This window comes from Canis lupus, chromosome 1 (assembly GCF_048164855.1).
Source record: "Canis lupus baileyi chromosome 1, mCanLup2.hap1, whole genome shotgun sequence".
NCBI lineage: Eukaryota > Metazoa > Chordata > Mammalia > Carnivora > Canidae > Canis > Canis lupus.
This window is the reverse complement of record NC_132838.1, coordinates 94,662,378-94,685,902: the sequence shown is the minus strand read 5'-3', so window position 1 is coordinate 94,685,902 and position 23,525 is coordinate 94,662,378. Positions and strand designations below refer to the sequence as shown.

The window sequence follows — 23,525 nt, the reverse complement described above, 5'->3', positions numbered from 1 at the left end:
GCAGTAGGGGAAATGCATTGAGATGAGACACTTGAGTATTGTGGTTGCTCACTGACTGGTCCTGTCAAGGCTGTGTCACTTACCAACTCTGCGACTTTGGGCCAATCACTCTCTGTTCCCCATATGTGAAATAGGGAAATGATGGTGTCCAGCTCGTGGGAAAGTTATGAGGGTTTAATTATGAATCTTAAATGAGTTAGTACTTGTAAAGCACAAAGAACAGGGTCTGACATGGGGAAGGGAAGGACTTGGTGACTGTCGTGGCTGTGATGCCAAGCCACACATACTGACTCAAACATTTTTGGTGCTTCAATCAAAGTTGGAAGTTTGAAACTTCAGGACTCGGCCTCAAGGCAATGCCAGTATTAATAGAATAAGAAATGTAGCTGTCTACTGTGAGGTATCCAAAGGAGTTAGATCACTTCCAATTTCTTCTGAGAACCAGGTAAAGGAGCCAAGACAGAAGAGCTAAGGAAGAAGGAATGTTGTGGACACTGAGAAGAGATGTTTTAGAAGTAATAAAATAGCCGGAGTCAATCTTCTTTGAAAAAGATACACGTGAATTGCCTGATAAATCATGTGTGGGGTTTCTCTAACTTTCCTAAATGGATTTTTCTTTTTGTGTGTGGGCCAACCATAAGAGATATCTCAGTATCTGAGAAGGTGCTTTCAGCTTTCCCCCAAAATGTAGACAGCAAACCAGTGTGTCCAAACCTTTCCAATCTGTTTTATTTTTTTTTAAGGATTTTATTTACTTATTCATGAGAATACACAGAGAGGAGAGAGAGAGAGGCAGAGACACAGGCAGAGGGAGAAGTAGGCTCCATGCAGGGAGCCTAACATGGGACTCGATCCCCAGTCTCCAGGATCAGGCCCTAGGCTGAAGGCGGCGCTAAACCGCTGAGCCACCGGGCTGCCCTCCAATCTGTTTTAAAACAGAAAGTCGGGATCCCTGGGTGGCGCAGCGGTTTGGCGCCTGCCTTTGGCCCAGGGCGCGATCCTGGAGACCCGGGATCGAATCCCACGTCGGGCTCCCGGTGCATGGAGCCTGCTTCTCCCTCTGCCTGTGTCTCTGCCTCTCTCTCTCTCTGTAACTATCATAAAAAAATAATAATAATAAATAAATAAATAAAAAATAAAACAGAAAGTCATGGGGATGCCTGGGTGGCTCAGCAATTGGGTGTCTGCCTTCAGCTCAGAGTATGATCCTGGAGTCCTGGGATCGAGTCCCACATCATGCTCCTTGTGTGGAGCCTGCTTCTCCCTCTGCCTGTGTCTCTGTCTCTCTGTCATGAATAAATAAATAAAATCTTTAAAAAAAAAAAAAAAAAAACAGGGCAGCCCCGGTGGCGCAGCGGTTTAGCGCCGCCTGCAGCCCGGGGTGTGATCCTGGAGACCGGGGATCGAGTCCCACATCAGGCTTGTTGCGTGGAGCCTGCTTCTCCCTCTGCCTGTGTCTCTGCCTCTCTCTCTCTCTCTCTCTGTGTCTCTATGAATAAAATAAATAAATAAAAATAAAAATATAAAAAAAACAAAAAAATAAAAAAAAATAAAAAAAAACAAAAACAGAAAGTCATTTTACAGATCAGAAAAACTGCATTCTCATCCAGGGAAAGTCATGATCGAGAGTCACATACTGTCTTAATTTTTGAATTTAACATTTAACATTTCCAGAGTATTTTACTTCCATAGTTGCACTGCTCCTCAGAGTTCAAAACATAGCCTGCATCTGATTCACTTAGTGAATATATGAACATAGCTTTTGAAAAGCTAAAGTAAGATATCAGTAAGGTGGTGTTGGTTGGTAGTATCTGGAGGGACCTTTCTTCTTTGAATTCTTCGATGATTTCCAAATTTTTCTAAAATGACCTGCCTTCAGCTCAGGTCATGATCTCCGGGTCCTGGGATACAGCCCCACGTTGGGCTCCCTGCTCAGCAGGGAGACTGCTTCTCTCTCACTCTCTCTCAAATAAATAAATAAATAAATAAATAAATAAATAAATAAATAAAATCTTTTAAAAAATAACTGAAAGCCTTTTTTTAAAAAATTAACATTTGCAACGTGGTTTCTTTTCTTATGGAAAAAAAATTAGCCTGCCTGCCTTCCTTCTAGAAATAACACAGGAAATAAATGTCTGAAGTCAGCATTTTGTATTGCCTTAAAAAGAGGAACTTTGTATTTACTCAATTCTTGCCTCAAGAATAGCCCGTAGGTTCTTGGTCAGATCTTAGTGCTAACGTTATGATGGTAACATATCAAAAGAGCTTATCTCTATTCTTTTTGATGATGACTACACATCATCTGATCACAAAGTTCATCCTAGTCAGATAACAAGAACAGAAAGTCCCTTAGATGAAAAGATGTGGCCCAGAGAGCTGTCACGCTCTTTCTGATTGTTTGCCACACTAGCTGGAGGCAAGGAAATGTGGGATTAAATTCTGGTTAGAGATAAATGGGGATTTAGAGAATTTACCCTTCTTTCCTTTCTCTCTCTCTCTCTCTCTCTCTGTGTGTGTGTGTGTGTGTGTGTGTGTGTGTGTGTGTGTTGAATTTAGGTTATGTTTTGAGTAACATTTTATCCTGAAGTCACAAGATAATACACAGTATTCCAGATTCTCAGTTCCCCTTACTACAGAACCATGCTTGTATCTTCAGAAACTGGCCTTAGTGAGAAGTAGACGATGTAGGAAGGCAAAGTCCAGGGTGGGTTTCTGCAAGGTATCAGCATGTTTCTTAGAGGAATCTCTTTCACAATTCCAAAATGAAGTTCTGGTCGTGTTGGCTGAGAATTATTAGAACTTTGCACTTTCTTATTTTATCATCAATGGCAGCTGTAAACTCCCTGCAAGTCCAGCGCCTACTCATTTCGGGAAGCATCACATGATCCCAGGAAGATAAGAGGTGTCTATGTCTGAGTCCCCACTTCGGGAAGCTCACAGCCTTATCAGGTGGAAACAACTGAGGAGCTCTCGCAAAGCAGATCAAAAAAGACCCGATGAAAAGCCTGCATGGAGGTGCTCCTTCATCTGGGCTGTGTCTTTCTCAACAAAGCCCAGGCCCCTAACAGTCAGAGGAGATTAACTTTCACAAGCGGGTACATTCTATTCTGTTTCTGACTTCAGCCCTTCTAGGTGAATTCATGGTTTTGTTATCACCTCTTTTTGTTCTCAGGATGTTTTTGCTGTGGAAACAGTTGCTTTCAATGGCCTCTAAAGCTTATGAGCAAATAAGATCTTTGGAGTCTCCCTCATCTTCCCCTAGATCTGAAAAGACATCACAAGTCAGGATTGGCTGTGGGCAGCCTCTTTCTTTGCTCATTCTGATGACTTTTTCTAAAGGTGCTGACTGCAGCCTTTACATCTCTTCTCACTAATACCTGTTATAATCCTTTTAGTAAAAATGGGGCTTTGAGGACCTTGCCTCCTTAGCATCACATTAGCAAATCTCATATCTCTTACTCACAGTTCAGCTGATTTACCATCAGAACTGAATGAAATTATTGTCTGTGCATTCCTCTCTGTAGCTTTTCATTTCTTTCTCTCATCATTCATTCATTCAACAGATATTTTACTGAATGCTGAACCATGACAGGCCCTGTGCTAGGAGGCAGAAGCCAAAAGATGAATGAGACCTCATGTCTGGTAGAAAAGACCATCAGCCCCTGCGGCACCTTTGTATGATCTGGAAAAAGTCAGCCCTTCCTCCTGGTGGAGGCAGCTCTGTGCCAGGGCTCAGGATAACAAGTGGAGGACAGAATGGATTTTAGCCCCTTCTTGCCTTCTTGGCCAAGGATCCCTGTGTAGGGCATAACCTGAGCAACCCTCTGCTATGGACCAGGAAATGTAAACAGCATATTATGGTACAGAATGGTGAACACAGAGAAGAGAGGACCTGACTGCCTGGTAGGTTGGGGAGTTGGGGGAGGTTCCATGGGAGTGGTTCCATGGGAGCTGAGCCATGAAGAAGCTCATCCAGTGAAGGGGATAAAGGGCAGAGGGAAGATGTACAAAGCCACACAGGTTTGAAGAGCCTGGCATATCTGGGGCTCTGAAGTCATTGATGATGTTCAGAGTGGCCAGCAAGTGCATGAGAGTCAGGGAGTCTTCACAACAATTGAGGCTGGAAGATACTTTTAGCAGTGATCTAAGCTAGGACCTAAACTTTAGGTCCTTGCTACTCAATGTCTGGATCTCCTCAGAGTAGCTTTGGCATCACCAGACAAATTATTAGACGTGTAGAATCCTGGGTCCCACCCAACCTGCTGGATCAGGACCCACATTTAATAAGTTCTTTGGGGGGGACACCTGGGCAGCTCAGTGGTTGAGCATCTGTCTTTGGCTCAGGTTGTGATCCCAGGGTCCTGGGACAAAGTCCTGCACTGGGCTCCCTGCAGGGAGCTTGCTTCTCCCTCTGCCTGTGTCTCTGCCTCTTTCACTGCATCTTTCATGAATAAATAAAAATTAAAAATCTTTACAAGAAATAATAATAGGTTCTTTGGGGAGGAGGGTTTCAAGACAGCTGATCCTGAGCTCATCTCCTTTCTCTCCCAAAATGATCTGAAAATTAGATGAACTGCTCCCCACAACAAAGGATAAAAGGACAATGTCAAAATAGATGGATAGACTAGGATATGGTCTTGACAATAAAACACCAGCTCCAGTGTGGGGACATGCAATAGGGAGGAATCTCACCCATCTGGTGCTTCTCCTGGAGGAACAAGGGTTGGTGCCTTACATGAGGCCATCCAACTCTTGGGATCTGCACCAGAGATATGAGCTCCCCCAAGACATCTGGCTTAGAAAATCAATGGGGACCCAAAGTTCTATAGAAAGTTGAGAGTCTTCTTTTAAATAGCTTGTGTGGGGTCTCATTCACCCCAGGATCCCGTGCAAAAGCACCAACTTGAAAATCACCTATGCTGCACTTAAAGGATATTCATTTGCTGGTCTGGGGGGCACCTGCTGGAGGGGCAGCAAGAGTTGAGTCTCTCTCCTTCAAAGAGAGGTGCCAGTGGCCATCACTGTGCTCTCTCCAGCTGCCCTGCTGAACACAGGCAAAGGTGCACAGCTTCCTCCTGCTGTCTCACAGAGGTCCCAGCAATCCCCTGCTCCCTGGCTGGGGCCAGCAGAAGTCAAGGGTCATGACATTCTCTCACTCCCGACCTGGGGCCAACATGTGCCTGCCAGCAGGACGCTCTCTCAGAGCATCCCCGAAACCCACAGTGCATGCAGACGAGGCATTTGCCCACTCCCTTCTTCTGAAGCTGGCCCCACCTCATACACTCTCCAGCGGCCCTGCTAAAGCCAGCAGCTTCATGTGAGCCACCCAGCGGCCACCCCTGGTTCACCTGGCGCTGGTGGCCAAGGGGAGCAGTGATCCTGAGCTAAAACCATCAGAAAGACAGTTCTAGGCTGGCCAACACCCTCAGGGCACTGCACAGACTGCATACTGAAAGGCACCCACAGGCTTCATGTGAAAAAGGCTTATTTTCTTATCCTGGAGTTTCAGCCCGAGAGATAGGCTTCATGTTCTCCGTATATCTAGAGGCTGTGAAGCTGCTCCCAGAAAATGTATTAGGGGACACCATCCTTACACACCCTCTTGGACTTGCTGCAGCTCAGTACAACCTCACAGAAAGGAACTTATACATTCAACTGGTGCCCTGATTTTTTAAAGTGTTGCCCAGGGACACGTCCAAATGTCCCAGTCTGGAGACGAACAGGGTTTAATGATGGTGGCCCCACAGGACTGTATAATCTGCATACTTCAAAAGCTTCTGCATGAGGGTCTGACTTCCAATCAGCCTGAAACTGGGTGTTAACTGAGATTCCTCTCCTTGGAACACTGATAGGTCTTGGAACACCCTTAACAATAGGGACTTGTTAAGAATAAATTAGGCCCTTCAGATAATCACAAAGGTTCAAGAGACAACCGAGAATTAGGGCAAGGGTGAATAAGAAGTTCCATCACCTCCGCCAGGCTCTTCCTTCAATATTTCTTAAAAGAGTTCTCTGTTTCACCTAATCCATAGAAACATAGAGCACTATGCAAAATGAAGAAACAGAGGAGTCTGTTGTAAATGAGGGAGTGAGACAAAACCTCAGAAAGACCTTAATGAAATGGACCTGAGTAGTCTATCTAATAAAGATTCCCAGTCATAGGGACACCTGGGTGGTTCTGTGGTTGAGCACCTACCTTCGGCTCAGGTCCTGATCCCGAGGTCCTGGGATCGAGTCCTGCATCGGGCTCCCCATGGGGAGCCTGCTTCTCCCCCTGCCTGTGTCTCTGCCTCTCTCTGTGTGTGTCTCTCATTAATAAGTAAATAAAATATTAAGGAAAAAAAAAGATCCCCAGTCATAGTCACAAAGGTGTTCTCTGAACTCAGGACAAGAATGGATGACCAGAGCGAGAACTTCCATAAGGAGGCAGGAAAATATAAGAAAGCCACAAGAAGAAGTCGCTGAGGTGAAGAACACAATAACTGAAGTGAAAAATACTGTAGAAGGGTTGGACAGCAGACTAGATGAAATGAAAGAACAGACCAGTGAGTGGAATGACAAAGCATTGAAACCCACTCAGAGTAGCAAAAAGCAAAAAGAATTTTAAAAAATGCAAAAAGCCTGAGAGACCTAGAGGAGACGTGAGAGGGGGAGGAGGAGCAAGTAAGGGCCCATCTTTGATGAAGAGATCACAAGTCTCAATGGAGAGGACATTCACAGACAGAAAATTAATAAGGAGGGATCCCTGGGTGGCACAGTGGTTTAGCGCCTGCCTTTGGCCCAGGGCGCGATCCTGGAGACCTGGGATCGAATCCCACGTCGGGCTCCCGGTGCATGGAGCCTGCTTCTCCCTCTGCCTGTGTCTCTGCCTCTCTCTCTCTCTCTCTCTCTCTCTCTCTCTCTCTGTGACTATCATAAATAAATAAAATTTTTTAAAAAATAAAAAAAAAGAAAATTAATAAGGAAATGTCAGCCTTAAACATTGCATTAGACCAGATGGAATATATATATGTGTATATATATATATATACACACACACACACATATATATATATATATATAGAACATTCCATCCCAAGCAGCAAAATTCACATTCTCAAATATGTATGGAATGATCCCCGGGATGGATCACCTGTTTGGCAAAACAGAACAAGTCTCAACGAATTCAAGAGGACTGAAATCTTATCGAACATCTTTTCTAGCCACAATGGCATGAAACCAGAAATCAGTTACAGAAGGGGACACTGGGAAACCCACAAATGCATGGAGCAACCAGTGGGTCATCAAAGAAATTAGGAGGAGAGATTTTTAAAAATACCCAGAGATAAATGAAGACAGAAAAATGACACAGTAAAATCAACAAGATGACAGCCAAAGAGTTTCTAGGAGGGAAGTTCATGGCAATACCTGCCTGCCTCAAGAAACAAGAAAAATCTCAAAGAAACAATCTAACTTCACCCTTACAGGAATTAGAGAAAGAACAAATGAAACCCAAAGTTAGCAGAAAAAGGGAAATAATGATGATCAGAGTGGAGAGCAATGAAACAGAGAATGAAAATACAGTATGATCAGCGAAACCAGGAGCTGGTTCTTGAGAAAGACAAGCAAAATGGACCAAAGCCTTTAGCCAGAGTCGCTGGGAACAGGAGAGAGGGCTCCCGTGAAGTATAGAATTAGGACACAGGGGAAGCTCTGGGAAGGGATCTCCTGAGAGACCTGAAAGAGTGGGGAGAGAGCTCTGCAGTTACGGGAATGTGAAGAGACCAGTGCCTGACAGCCAGTGGGTGCTCAACATCTGCTTCTGATGGTTGAACGGTGGCATGAATGAATGAGCAAAGGGAAAAAAGCAGAAGAGGTGAGGGGGATGGGGCATAGAAAGCACTCACCTTACTTCCCTATGCTAGACTCTTCTACGTGGCTCATGGGAACCTAACGAACATGAAGCTGGAAGGCTCTGGGGTTTCTGGTCTATGCTCTGTCCTCTGTGGGCTGCCCTGATTTTTTTTTTCTTCAAGACGAATCCTATAGGAGGAAAAAAAAAATTCAAGTACAAGTGGGATTTCAGCACCTGTAGGAGGTTATTATTACAAATGGCCGAGGGGCCAGCTCTGGTTTTTTGAGTGTTTTGGCCACTGGTGTGGGAGTGGGATGTACGGGGAACCAGAGACCAATTTCCCTCAAAAGAAGAATGAGTGAAGAATAAGCTGGAGGTACAAAGAAGGGACCTTTGGGGAGAGGAAGCAAAAGAGAAGTAACACTCTTCCCCCAAACTGTTTCTGGGAATCCAGCATAGAAATCCCTCAAGGTCATCACAATATCATTACTCAGTGATGGAAAAATCACATTACTGTAAAGCAGAGTCAAGAAAAAGGTAGAGTGGGTGGCAGGTGGTGGTATTTGGTTTGGCTTTTAAATTTAATTGTATGATACGACTGCAGAGAAGCCGATTCGACGGCTTACCATGAGCTGGTAGCTCCGCTTGCGTGATGTCTCTCCCTCCTTCCCACAGGTAGCTGGTTCCTCTAAAGCCATGGGTGAAGATGTCCAAGGGGAAGGCAGGGGAAGAAGCATGCAAATATCAAGGCCCTGCCCTAGAGCCTCCAGAGGCAGCTCTAATTTTCAAGATATAAAGTAACAGTTGTCCTCAGTTATACAGCAACCATTGGGAAGAAAACATGATCTCCATCTCTTCATCTCTCTAGCTTCCTTCAAGTTTCCTTCAGGATGTCTGCGGTAATGGAAGATTTCTCGCAGCAGGCCTGTGGGTCACTTGAATTAAAACAGGACAAAAAAAGACAAAAAGAGTAAGAAAGTAATCTGCAAGGAACTGACAGGTGGAGATCATCTGGAGGGTCAAGCAGTTGGATTTACCCTAGAAGTAATGGCTATTGTAATTCTGAGGTGGTGTCTGTGTTTCTCCAAGTCTGGTCTGTGCCTTTCTGTTGAGCTGCAGAGGGTCACGGGTCTGCACAGGCTATGCGGCCTGTTCTTCCTGAGAGGGATGGCCGGGAATGATCAAACCATAGAACATAGATATGCCTTTATACATAAGGATGATTTTGCTCAGGAGGCAGGATGGGGTTTTTAAGCTTCAACTGACATGTAAAACTTTACGTGTAAAACCTGTATTTGAAATCTTCCAGGCAACTGCTTGATTTCCTGGGATGGACAGATAATGGTCCCTTCACGCCTCTCCTCCAGGGAAGGTGGGTGGGTTTTGACTTTGCCCATGATCTGCCTGAAACTGCCCCCTCGCACTTCTTTTTCCCTTGTGGCCATTGGCAGACTGGAGAGGAAGTGTCTGAACCTGAGCCCCTGCAGCTCGGTTCAGTTACAACCGGATCTGAGTCCACCTGCAAGACAAGCACTTCTGTGTGCCTGGAAATCCTGAGCCTTTCTGCCAACACATCTCACTTTTTTTTTTTTTTTTTTCAGTATTTCTTAAAGGTTTTATTTATTTATTCATGAGAGACACAGAGAGAGGCAGAGACATAGGCAGAGGGAGAAGCAGGCTCCCTCCAGGACTTGATCCCGGAACCCTGGGATCACATCTTGAGCCGAAGGCAGATGCTCAACTGCTGAGTCACCCAGGTGTCCCTCACTTCTTAATTAGGTCTTGCCCAGACTAGCCCTAAAATACATTTTCCTTTGTGGTTTGTGTAAAAAATGTGGAATTGGAGAAAATGTATTTGGGCCCCAGGACTCTTCCCTACTTACCAGTTATGTTTCTTTGGACCTGGGACTCTCAGCTTCCATTTCTCGTCGGAAGAAGATAATTTTATCTATCTTGCCGAATTGTTCTAAGGGGTTAAATGAAATAATTGAGACAGAGCAGCCTACACAGTGTTTAGCACAGCACACTTCCTCCTGTAGGCACAAGACAATATAGGTGGAAGGAGTTTGGATGGGAGAGAGGGAAGGAAAGAGAGAGCTAACAGGAAGTAGCTTTGGAATGACAGTTCCCAGTCTATTCAAGGCAGCTGACTCAGGACATTTGCATCCCAGCATGTGAAATGACTTGCATTTTTAATATTTTTTTGAGTTAATGGAGAGTCAGTTGCTCTGGCTTGAGATCTGGGAATGTGTCCAGTGGCCTGGTGTCACGGGAGTGTGCCCAGTTACTTGGTGGGGCTCATTCAAGCCACCCACAAGGACGAATGTGTCACAGAGATATTCAGCCTTCAAAGGGTCCCATTTGTACCTGTTGCCCAAATAACTCTGAGCTTTATCCCGTCACGTGATTGCATGAAGTCTCTGGCTTCTCCTCCCCAAGGATTTCTGGGAATTCCCACAGAATGCTTACTTCAGCCAACCATCTGGGGACCCAAGAGTGGTGGCATGTCTTGTAATTACCCCATAACAGAGAACAGACTGTGCCATTTAACACAATTTTACTGAAGAAGATGTGAGAATAATAGGAAGAAATAATAAGGTAGCAAAGAGAAATACCCAACTGGGCCCTCCCAAACTTCTACCCTTACCGCATAGGAAACATATTTCCCCCTTAGTCCCCATCGTGCCACCAGGTGGAAATGATCAATCTTCACACAGACAAGCATCCATTGATCATGCCTCCCTTCCTACACCCCGAGGAAATCCAGTCTCAGGGTTGCAGTTCTACCCCAGTAAATACAACCTTTTCACGTAGTCAGGGCCTTGTGTGGATGCAGTGGGTGACCAGTCAATATTTGTTGAATGAATGAATGAATGGTCTCAACCTTCCCTTTCTAGTTAGGATCTTGATTTTACATTTATGTGATTAAACTAATATTAAGTTGTGTTTTTGTCCCCCCTCCTCCGAAACAATCAGTCTCAAAGGTAAATTTAAAATGTTTTTTTCTGGGGGAAAAGAAAAATCTGGCAACTTGGAAATAGCACCTTCTTGCCACCTCCACACCCCAATTTCCTATTTCCAGCAATTAAGATTTAATGAAATATTTGGCCCCAGTTTCAGCTGATATACCTCATTACATAGGATGATTTTCTGTTACAAGCATATTTCCTGAAAATCCCAGGATTTGAACTCCTGCAAGAATGAGCTGGCTGAGCAGACTCTGTTGTCCCACGGTATCGGGTTTGAGATAAATGATCGAACCAGCGGTTAACCGTTCACTAAGCTTTGGCTCATTGACTACATACTAACTGGGGTGGGTACGTGAGTATGTTATCCTTACTCCTCTCAATAATGCTTCCAGGTAAGATTGTTTATTTTTACCTTTTGAGGAAACAGACTCAGAGAGGGATCTGCCCGTAGGTATGTAGTTGATCAGTGGCAGAGCCGGCTTCAACTCAGGCCTGTATCTAGAGGTCCCAAGTCAGGTTGGAAAAGGTCATGTAAACCCAACTAGGAAACTTTATGAAGTCACTCCCCATTTTCCTCTCTCCCCATAATATTCTGCTACGCAACCCCCACAGTTGTGTATCTCTCCAGAAGTTAGCTGTTGTTACTGATGGAGAGAGTTTAATCATCCTCCAGTGTTTTGGGGTAAAAAGTCTGCATTGATAGCATGCGATGGCTCTCATCTGCCTTCCTCTGTCTGAGGCTCCAAAAGAAAGTCCTGAGGGATTCTATTCTTCAGCCTGACCAGTATCACCCAGGGCTCCTTACTTAATTCTCTAAAGGACTTCCTGAAAACATGAAACCCAACAGGAAAATTCATGGCCCCAGCTCTGGACTGAGAAGTTCTGTTGGACATCCCTCCAGTCCTTATGGGATCACTGTTCCCTCCCTGGGCATCATGCCCTCCATTGACCAAAGTGATTTCTAGTGTCCCCCCATCTCTCATCAGTGATTGAAGGGCTGGTGTCATCACCAGGGTAAAGGCCCAACAGAGATTACCCAACCACACATACCCTAGCTACTTTCCCCATTTTAGTCATCTTGTGACATCTTTTCTTTTTTATATAGGATATAACTATGTAAAAGGTTAGGGAGATGGCGTCTATTAACTGTGAGTCCCTTGAGGATGAGAATGATATTTTACTATCTCCGTATCCCTCGAGGCTCATATAGTCCTTAGGCACTAGATGGGTGGTAAATAAATGAAAAAGGGTAACAGTGTGGTTTCCCCATGACTGTATCTTCCAAGGAAAGCCCTGGATCCTACCTCCCTAAAAATGGCCCTTCCTCCTAAGCCTTGGTATGTTGCCCTGGTTGAGTTCATTAATACCTGCTAAGGAGTTTCTTAAAGCCTAAAAAGGTTTTGAGACCTAAAGGCAATGATCTCTAAAGGTGAGAGGCAGGAAGATGGAGAAATGCAAGTGGTGTTTGTGTAGGGGGAAGGGTAGGGACTTCCCAGCATCCTCTTAACACACCCAGATGCAACCACTTACTTTGCCTACGGTTTACTGATCCTATCTGGATGCAGTTCTCTGAGGCAGCATGACTGCTAGTTATTGCTTTAAAACCAAGCCCAGAATTTCACATTAGTTCTCCTTCAATCCTGACATTATCTTCCAGGTAAAGACAGATATTTATGACCCTTTACAAAGTTCCTAATTTGTGTCATTAACCTCACTCTGTTCTTAGATAGAAGGAATGTCAAAACGGATGTTTGAGTTTAAAAACAGAGTCTAGAGGGAAAAGTAATAATATTGAGAAAAGAATATGGCAAGTTGACATAGTTCTCAAGGAACCATACCACTGAGGTGCGGAAACTGGGCTCATTTGGTGATATATTGATTAGAATATCTTGGTAGAAGAAAGTTCATTTGAAGATAAGATCATGAGAGTCATGCTGCTGATGAAAGATCCTTGTCTGCAGTATCACTGTGAAACCTAAGAGAAGCTTCACTTTAGAACCAATGGTCAGAAAAGGGAAGAGCTGGAATTGAGTGACTAGTTTGAATAGTTGCAGTATCTCAGGATAAAAACGAGACCTCATAAGTTTACCTTCTAAGGGAAGAATACCTTCAGAGCACCCTGGAAAGTGGCAGTTCCAGGATGAGTGACTATTTCCAAGAACCAGGAGATGAATCTTTGGGACAAGGCTCTAGTTGTTGGTGAGTTCTTGCCAGTTCTGGGTTACCCTCTACTTCAACGTAACTTGCACCCAGTGAACTTGGCTTTCACGTCTTCCCTTAATAATTCTTCTCCAGGAGAAATACACTCAACTCCTTTAAGGATTCGTAATCTATGGTAGCTTCCAGCCCCATCATCATTTTGGGTGCCTCACCACAGGCCTATTCCCATTTATCAATGTCCCAATGAAGTAGGGCCTAGAATAGAACAAAATACCCTCGGTGAAGGCTGCTCTAGACATAGATGTTACAGCAAAACTATTTGTTCCCAGTTCTAGACAATATCCTGCTATCAGATGTGCTGAAGTTCTCAGCTGTTTAGCAGCTGGATTTCAATTCAATCTGCATTTGTAGTTATGGCACATTTGTCATTCATGTGTATGATGTCCCTCGTTATTTTAAGTCTCCAGAACTTTTGCATATTCATTGCTAACAAACCAAGCTTCTTCCGTCTTTGGCGCCCACACACCTAAAAGCAAAGACTATATACTCTATCTCCTTGGTCTCAACTTAGTCAATCTGGATTTTAAATTAGAAAACTCTTACTTACCTGACTATTGTCTCTGCTTTGTTAGTCTTCAGATAGTACAGACTCATCTTCTATGTCCTTATGCAGGTTGCTGAGAGGACAGTGGTAAACAGAAAAAAAAAAACCAATTTTTTAAAATAGCTGGTTGGTTAGTCTGACCTCTTCTTTCAACCATATTAGCCTAGGTACATGCATAAAGTGCAACTCTTTGTATGTGCTGTGATAAAAATGAAGATATTCTCTGTTTATGGCATTTCCTTGAATTACCCAACTGGTAACTCTACTTAAAAAGAAATGGTACGTTGGGCATGTTACTTGACTTCTCTAAACCTGACTGGCCTTATTGGTAAGATGAGAATATTTGCACTGTTTGCTTTACCAATGGGCAGCAAGGCTCAACTAGATATTTGAAAATGCTTTGCAGGGCAGCCCGGGTGGCTCAGCGGTTTAGGGCTGCCTTCAGCCCAGTGGGTGACCCTGGAGACAGGCTCCCTGCATGGAGCCTGCTTCTCCCTCTGCCTTGTGCCTCTGCCTCTCTTTCTCTGTGTGTGTGTGTCTCTCATGAATAAATAAATAAAATCTTAAAGAAAGAAAGAAAATGCTTTGCAGATTTTAACGTGCCCCAGAAATAAAAATGGTGATGATGTTACTACTGTGGAGTGCCATTGGTTCAGGCTCTGTTTACTTCTCGAACCTGTTTGCAATACCAGAGAGCCATCCATTCCTGACAAAACACTAGGACTGGATTTCTGATTTGTCCTTGCCTCCCTGTCAGACCAGCCTCCTCTGACGCCTGACTCGGATCCATACTCAGATTATGATTCACTTGTTTGCTTCCTTTGCCATTTGTAGTTTCCGACCTGGCTGCACATCAGGGCTTGTTGCATGAGGCCCAATTCCCACGTGACGATCTCAGCTCTGGACAGACTCCTCAACTGAGAGCCTAGGTGCTAACACCCAGGGGCACTGTGTTTGTGACAGGAATGACCCAATGACTGAACGAAAGATAAAAGGAACCTGCCTTCAGACCCACGTCTGCACCTTTGCCTATCTTGTTGGTCTCTTGTGGACAGACAGACAGACAGACAGATAAATACACAGACAAGGGAATAGACAGACAGATGACTAGTCAGACAGGCAGATGGGCCAACGGATAGGCAGATTAAATGAAATGCCATATACAAAAGGAAGTTCTACATGTTCTCATACTTTTTGCCCTCATTTAGGGCTGGTTTTCAGCAGATACTAGTATCGTTTGTAGTGGATAGAACTTTCTAGGTAGAAAATAGTCACTGTCGCAAGCACCCTGAGTGACCTCCTCCCCACCATCCTGGCCATCTTCTGAGACTTGCTGCTTCTCTAGGATCTGCAGATATCCCCCTGGCCACCACTTAACAACCAGCTTCCAGGATGCTTCTCCAGCCTTTGGAGCAGCACCACTGCTGGGCAGGCTGGCGAAGTTTCTGAGTATCAGCCCTGCCACGTTACTGCTCTACTCCCTACCCATCACTGAAAATCTTCCAGGCCCAGCACATTTCTCCCTTTTCTGGGGTGCCTCTCCCTCCCATGGGGAGCCCTCACCCACCCAAATTCCTTTGAATCTTATGGTCTGTTTCCTCTCATCAGACAATTCTTTGTGGCCTTGCTTAAAAAAAAAAAAAGATTTTATTTATTTATTCATAGAAACAGAGAGAGAGGCAGAGACACAGGCAGAGGGAGAAGCAGGCTCCACACAGGGAGCCCAACATGGGACTTGATCCTGGGTCTCCAGGATCACACCCCAGGCTGCAGGTGGCGCCAAACCGCTGTGCCACCGGGGCTGCCCTGTGGCCTTGCTTTTTATACAGTTTCTCCTGTGTTGATGTCTCCAGCTCCCTGACAATCCCTTCAGGTGCAGGATATCCAATAGGACTTTGTGCCCCTCCCATCTCACACGGTGCTGGCTGGGGGTCCCAAGGCCCAGCACAGAATCTGATGGGTTCCTGAGACTGGACCAGCTGCCCTTCCCCCAGATGGCCCTGAGAGGAGAGTGTGTTTTGGGGGAGTCCAATGAGCACCCCATCTCATCTATGAATGCTCAGAAAAGCAGAGCCTTGGCCAAACCCAGGCTTGAACTTTTCATTTTGCCCTTCAGGGGGATCCGGCTGGAGACTCTGTCAGATTGGCATTTCCCCGAACAGCTTCCAAATGTCACATTCCAGCACCTAGCACTCACTGTTCTTTCCTTCTCTTCATTTTTAGACAAGAACTCAAAAAATGTGCGTGTTCTGGAAAGGCCCCTCTCATTCCCCACACATGAATGGCCTGCCCTTGGGAGGGTGGTTTCTGAGGCCAACTCCCCAGGGCACCTCATGGAGCAGACGGGAGCAGCTTATCTATCACATGTGTGTCACATGCACTGTCACAGCCTGGTCATGCACTGTGTGCAAAGGCTGATGCTGCACCTGATTAAGCAGGCAAGATGCCAGCAACCCTAGCGCCTCTTCACACTTTCATTTAGTAAACTTTCCTTTTATTTTCTTTTTAGAGTCTCTTAAAAACATGGGGGAAAGTTTGCCCCCAACATAAGGGAAAAAACATGGGCTGTGTGTCTAACATTTTTTGCCCAAAATACTGTTATATTTGACACTTGTGTGACCCTTTGACTTTTAAGACAGACACTGAAACTTTCAAAATATTTTTTAAAAATCTTTTTAATTTAAATTAAATCACTTCATTTAAAACATTGAGTGTATTTTTTTTTTTCAGATTAAAAATGTAAAATGTGTGGGACCTCCCTGGGTGGCTCAGCGGTTGAGCGTCTGCCTTTGGCTCAGTGAGTGATCCTGGGGTCCTGGGCTGAGTCTTGCATTGGGCTCCTCTCAGGGAGCCTGTTTCTCCCTCTGTCTATGTCTCTGCCTCTCTCTGTGTGTCTCTCATGAATAAATAAAATCTGTTAAAAAATGTCAAATGTGTTTTTAAAAACCTTTCGAACACAGGAATAATATAAAGAAAATAAAAATTGACCAGAATCTTACCACATTGACAGAGACGGATACTGTTATTAGCATTCTAATTTCATAGTTGAGACAGCAAAGGAGAGGAGGAAAAGAAAAAGGAAGGAATATGTGCTTTTAGATTTTCTTTCCCAAACATAGGACTTTGTGGAAGTAATACCCCCAGTTATTTCAACTTAAGTATAGCTGATATAGAGTATTTATCAGTTTCAGGTGTACAACATACTGATTGGACATATACATACATACATTATGAAATGATCCCCACAATAAGCCTAGTTACCATCGGCCACCATACAGAATTATTACAACATTATTGACAATATTCCCTATGGTATGAGTTATTTATTTTATAACGGGAAATTTATATCTCCTCCTTCCCTTCACCTATTTTGCCCATCTCCCCAGCCCTTCCCTCTGGCAACCACAAGTTCTCTGTATCTATGAGCCTCTTTCTCTTTTGTTCTGTTTATTCATTTGTTTTGTTCAGATTCCACCTATAAGTGAAATCACAGTATCCTCAAAATTTCTGAAAGAAATGACAGATATTCATATTCCTGATAACACACTGCCAGAAATACCATTGCTGTTTCTGAGTATCACAGTGTTTCAATGATCAATAAGCTTAAAGAGCTCTGGTTTCCATATCATATCATATCATTTTTGGTATACATATATAGTACTCACTGTTTTATATATATATATATGAAATGCTTCCAGAATTGTGTGTCATCCAGGGCCATACTAATATTCTATCTTCCCATTTTAGTGCATGTGCTACCAATGTAAACACTTAAAATAATACTTTACAAAAGAGCTGTACATTACCAGAAAATTTTGTAAAATAGAGAAAAGGGAGGAGGTTACACACAACTCCACCACTTTAACAAATCTGTTAATATTTTAGTTGCTTCTTCCTAGCTTTTTGTTCCATTCTCACTTTTTTCTTATTTATTTATTTGGATTTGACATTGTAATAGAAAGGAAACTGTTATTATAAGATGACCACATCGTTGTTCCAGGCTAATTCTCTTTATCTCTCTCTCTCTCTCTCTGTCTCTCTCTCTCTCTCTCTTTTTGCCACTTATACTTAAGTGTCTAGGGCTTTTACAGCATATTTGATAAGGAGAAATGGCTTTTGTGTTAGTGAGCTTAGGATTGAATCCTCACTCTACTAACTGTGTAAACTGGGAAAATTACTAAGGAACTTTATCTGAACTTTCTCATCTGAACAATGAGGGTAGCACCCTTCCTACCCATCAGATTGTGTGAGCATGAAAAGAGATCACGTACATAAATTGAGTGACAGTGATGGGCTCAGGGTAATTATTTTTTTCACTTAAAATTATATCGTAACAATGATTTCATGTATATAGAGATTTCATATCTCTATATAATCTTTTTAACTGTCATTTTATGACTAGATAATAGTCAGCAATACAAATACAAATTACTATGACTAACTCACTTCCATTTTGTTTGACAGGTTATTTCCAGTTTGGAGCCATCCTGATAAGACTGTAATTAGTACATTTTTTTTTCAAATCAGGCACATTTTGCTTCAGTCTTTGGATTTCCTTTAGAAAATCCTTGGAATGTTATTTTTGAGTATGAGTATAAACCTTGACATGGTTCTTGCTGCATATCCAAGCATATTTTTTTTAGTTCATTTTTTTAACTTGAATAACTGAGTTTAGAGTTTTTACCATGCTTTTTTCATTCAGTGTTACAGCAAAGCTTTTTTTTTTTTCTTTTTTAAGATTGTATTTATTTATTCAGGAGAGACACAGAGAGTGAGGCAGAGACAAAGGCAGGAGAAGCAGGTTCCCTGCAGGGAGCCTGATGCAGAACTTGATCCCAGGACCCTGGGATCATGACCTGAGCCAAAGGCAGACGTTCAACTGCTGAGCCACCCAGGTGTCCCATGGCAAAGCCTTTTTGAGAAAATCACATATTTATATTTGCAACGAATGTCTCCATGTCTTTAGCTTTCTAGATCTTTTTGGATTATTTCAGATTTCCAGAGGAGTACAAAGACTTAAACAAATGGTAGAGAGCCTGGATTCTGAGGTCATTGCTTAGACCCCCATGTCCACCCACAGCTTTGACTGTTCAGTTACATAAGCCATTGCATTTTGTTTGTTTGTTTTTTAATATAAAGCCTATTTGCATCAGGTTTTTTTTTCAATTGCAACCAAATGATGCAAGTGATACAACTTCTTCTAAAAATAATGCATATAAAATTTATTTTGTCCTATGCTCCTGGTCAAAGCAGTTCCAAATTGCTGTCTTCTTGCCCAATTAATCAATAAATATATATTAGATATATATTAGGCCCTTGTAATATGGTCAAATGCCACAAAGTTTAAGAAAGTTCCTTGTGCTACAATCTAACTGGAATCCATGGTCTCTGTACTTTCCTCTCCCACAGAATAGATCTCCATTTACCCAGATGAGTTTTGATGCAGGAATTGGTTGGTCACTTGCCTCCTGTTCTCAGTTCCAAGCCTATTTTCTTCCTCTATTCTGTTCTGTTGGTCTAGGGCTGGAATTCTGTGGACTGCATTTACCAGCTTTCCTTGCTGGCTGGCTTCCTGTAAAGTTCAATAGATGGGAAGCCTGGAGAGACAGGAATGTGGGAGGCAGATCATTCCTTCCTGTTTTGTTTCTGCATTTCTCACATCAGCAATCAATCCACAGCAGGAAGCTAGCTGCAGTCTGCAATTCTAAGAACTCTAAGGTATCTCTTTGGTATCTACTTTTTGCTCTTTCTGCTTTCTAATATCTTTTTAACCAACTCCTAATATTAAATCTACTCCACTTTCCTCAATGGACACTGGGAGGACTCCTAGGGCACAGACTCTTCAAAACAGAATTCTGGGGCTGATTTTCTTCGAACTCAGAGCCGAACTCTTTGCCAGTGGAAATGGGAACTGGTAATCTATAGCATGCAATGGCATTGTGATGCATCGCATTAGGATCTATTCCTCCTAGGTCTGAGTGCCAGCAGGATGCAGAGGTGTGGAGGTTCCCGAACTGCCAAAGATGGTCACAAGGAATGTAGGCTGAGATGGCTGCTTCTGACTGTGCTAGGGTGCTGGTGGGAGGGAAATAACGAGCACAGAGCATGCGGCTCAAATTGTCTTCAGAGCATTAGAGGGCTCCTAAGCCTTCCCTGAAAGTATTTCTTATTTCTTCTAAGTTACAGGACAGACATTTTACAAATTAAACTCCAGTCAAACATTCACAGACTGGCCAAGTCTCACGTATGACAGTTGGGGCAGGAATTTGGAAGGAATAGGACTCCAACACTGGGAACAGGAACATTGGGGCAGACTTGGATGAAGCTGAAAATCTTGACCTCCCCTGACCCCTCAATATCCTTGAACTTCCCTTGGAAGAAGCCTCTCATTTCCTATTTGATGATATCAGCCTTCTTTTGCTTAAAGACCTGTGCTGAGCACAGATGAGGCAGGTGCCTTGCATGGGGATCCCTATTCTTTTTAAACCCCACTGCTCTCAGCTCTCATGGCCCTTGGGCTTTTATCTAGAGTCAGATCCCAGCATATTCCTGGGGGGAGAAGGGCATAGTCTTGCTCTGGAGGAAAAGGATTTACCCCCCAAAATCACAAGATTTTGTTAAATTGATCCTAGAAGAAACCTAACTAATAAATATCAAGATGGATTCTAAGGGTATCAGGCCAAAACAGAAGACAACATTGTGTTGGGGCCAAATTTAGGTAACCCTGATATAATACACTTTCCATAGGTTTTTGGACTGCTACAGTAGATGGCTACAGCAACAGCCCCCAGGGAATAATGCCATTCTGTAGAGCAGGCCCTTGTGTAAGTCCCTCCCACATTGACTTTGGCCTAGCTACCTGACTTGCTTTGGCCAACAAATAATTAGCAAATGTGATGCAAACAGAAACCCAAAAACCACTTGTACCTCGGGGTTTGCCCTCTTTTGCTGTTTTTGGATCAGCTTCCAGACCGAAAAAAGCAGATAGACCTGCTGAAGATACATGGTGCAGCTAACAGCACCAACTCCAAGAATGTTGACTGAGGCCACCTAAGACCAGCAATCTTCAATCTGTCAACTGCCTGCAAATGCATGAGTGAGCCCAGCTGGTGCCATATAAAACAGAAATGAGTTGCTCCAGCTAAACCCAGCCTAAATTGCTGACATACAAAATCATAAAAGCATACATGATAAACCTAAGCTGTGAAAGCCTTAAGTTTTGTTATACAGCAAAAGCAAGCTGAAACAAATGTATCAGCTTGAGCAGCTGGGAGTGGTCTGTTTACTTAGTTGTTTGGCTGAAACCTATGCTCAACGGTGACATTGAGTTGATAGGATTTCCATGGAATAATAAACAGGAAGGCTCCTGCAGGCTTTAGGAGTTAGAAATAATGAAGTAATTCATCATGTATGAACTGTGCATATTTCTTCACCTTGAAAGGGCCCAAGGAACATTCCCTTCATGAGAGCATTGAGAAACGCATTAGTGAGGGAGCCCCAGCCACCTTGAACACTTCCAGGTAGCTGCTTTCTACAGGCCAAGGATGATAGGAGGAAAGTCTGTCCCTGAGATGGGCTTCCTGAATTCAGTAGAGAGGATAAGATCCCAGAATAGGCATCAGAATTCTTTACTTTTAGGAAATCTTTAGTAGTGGTTGGCCCTAAGAATGAAATAGACAGCCAGCCTACCAAAGCATTACTTGATCTATAGAATAGAAATCTGACTTGACTTTTTCACAACTGAGCATCATAGCTTCTTCCCCAATTCTCAGAGAAGACCCTGCAACAATGCCACAAATATGGCAGATCTTCCTCAAAGCCATCCCCAAAGGGACTTGAAGTCATCTATGAAGGTATCTGTGCATTGGGGGAAATGGAAATACCCAGGCTTTTCAGGGATTCCTAAACACTACTCTGAAATGATACTACTCTTTAAACCCTAAAGGTCACTGTAGTCCACTAGTCAAAAAATGGGCGTTCAGGGGATGAAGAGAGCTTGGGCCCAAACCCCTCTCATTATGATCTATAACTCATGAGTCCATTAAAAAATGATAATTAGGAGGACCAGTCAGCCACACAGCTGGGAGCCCGTGGTATGATGAGAAATTTAAAAAAGGACAGAAAATCACAACTATGGCTGAAATCGTGTCTATGTCAGGACAAGGACCAAATGCCAATAGCAAAAATGAAAATATTTGTGTCAAGATGATGAAATCATAGGTAATTTTTGTTTGTTTGGCTTTTCTCAATTCCTCAAACTCTCCCAAATGCTATTTTTGCTTCCTTTGTAAAAGGTACTTTTTTTTTAAAGACACAGAACTCATCCAGCTTTTGTGTTTTTAAGGAGTGCTATTATATACCTTTTAGCCAATCATATAAAGGTCGTAAAAAGTAAGAATATTACATGTAGCTATTCTTCTCCATATTTTGGTGAGTCTTGGAGCCAACCATGCATGAAGCATCTATCCCACCCAACACGCACGCCGTAGCACTGACAAAACCCTGCTCCCTTCTTGCCCTCCGGAGTTCTCACAGTCTAAGGGGAAGATATAATCTGCTCCGATCCTCATGGTTCAAAACTGAGAAAGATAACCCACTAACCTAAGACTCTACTGGGCTTGACAAGGCATACATTTGGGAGTTTATAGGTTATGGTTGCAGCACAGGACAAACTTAACATGACTAACCGGTTGTTGCTGCAAGCGGTAAAATTGACCTTCCCCCTTGACACACACATAAGGGGATTCCACAGCATTTCTACATCGCCAAACATCAAAGGCCTTGCCTAGTGAGTGTCACTGTGTCCAGACTTGGAACCAAACCACTGAAAGGTGAAGCTTAAAGCCATAGAGAAGGCCAGGAAAGAAGCTTTGAACATTATGGGTACCCATCTGAAATCTTGGCAGGTGCAGCATATTAGTGTGCCAGATTTTTTTAAATGGATGCCATTGGTTTCTGAGGTTAAAAAAAAAAATCAAAACAACAGCTTTTTTAAAAAGGAAGATATAGTTTTTTAAAAAAATCATTCAATATGGTGTCATTACAGGTTAAAACAAATGCTTTGTGATTTAGATCTCACAAAAATACTCAACGGCCTTTCTCTACAATTTGTAGTCGCGCACTATGTAATTAAATGCTTTCTGTTAATTCAAACAACTCAGAGGCTTTCAAGATTCCACTAAGCCATATGACATGCCAATTATGCCTCGACTTTGTTTAAAGCTCTGCGAGTTCATGGTCTCAATAAGCTTTTCTGGTATCCAGACAAAACTGTAGATAAAAATAATCTACTGGAAATTGGTCCATTTCTGTAACTGGAAATCATCTCTGCTTCTGGAAATCACTTTGGAAGTGCGAGGGGCAAAATTCCCTTAGTGCTCAGTCTGGCAGCAAGAAGGAGCCTCAGAACACTCATTGGCATCTAGCATCCAGCGTGATCATTTTCTAAAGTGCTGTAGTGCTTGCTTAGCGTCACAGTCTGCAGAGGGGAGAGCCTGGATCTGTGAGCGGCAGGCTGCCTGGCTTCCTCTGAGCACAGGAGGCCAGGAGCTGCCTCATCTTTTTGCAGTCTCCAGGTGAACACTGGATCTACACATTGGAAAAGTACAAACAAGCAGCTCTGCAGGCCACAGATTCTTGTTCAGAGTCCAGAAGCTTCTTGAGGATGTCCCATCAGGTCACCCCAGCTCCTGAAACCACAGGTTCAAATCTGGGGAGAGAAATCCACAAATAGGGAAAGTTAATTTTCTGATCAGAAAGGATATGAGCTCTCAAAAATGAGATTGGAGTGACAAACCGCTGAAGGGGGTGGGGGGCTGGGGGCGGGAAAGCTCATGTATCCGATGCAGCATAGTTCAGAAGCTTTGTCTGTGCTTCTCTACCACGGCCCTGGGTCCAGGTCTCCAGACTCATTGCAAGAGGCTTTTTCTCTCCATCCTCTGGCCTGCAGTCAGCTCAG

At 43.4% G+C, this 23,525-nt stretch overlaps 1 protein-coding gene across 5 annotated transcripts in view; it reads right to left on the bottom strand.

The window, feature by feature from the left end:
* The window catches only part of PDCD1LG2 (programmed cell death 1 ligand 2), a 93,588-nt gene that overhangs the window by 13,597 nt on the left and 56,466 nt on the right, over positions 1 to 23,525 (bottom strand). For 3 of the 5 annotated variants that reach the window (XR_012037622.1, XR_012037612.1, XR_012037628.1), the window contains 4 exons: positions 13,571 to 13,640; positions 9,718 to 9,800; positions 8,461 to 8,769; positions 7,887 to 8,022 (listed from right to left, as the gene is read on the bottom strand). Coding sequence is in view for 2 of the 5 variants with exons in the window: in XM_072840410.1 (XP_072696511.1) it covers positions 23,271 to 23,276 (6 nt within the window). In the remaining 3 variants the exon portion in view is untranslated. Of the gene's footprint in view, positions 1 to 7,886; positions 8,023 to 8,460; positions 8,770 to 9,717; positions 9,801 to 13,570; positions 13,641 to 21,191; positions 23,277 to 23,525 lie in introns of those variants that run through there. The other 2 variants (XM_072840410.1, XM_072840426.1) reach the window with 1 other exon arrangement.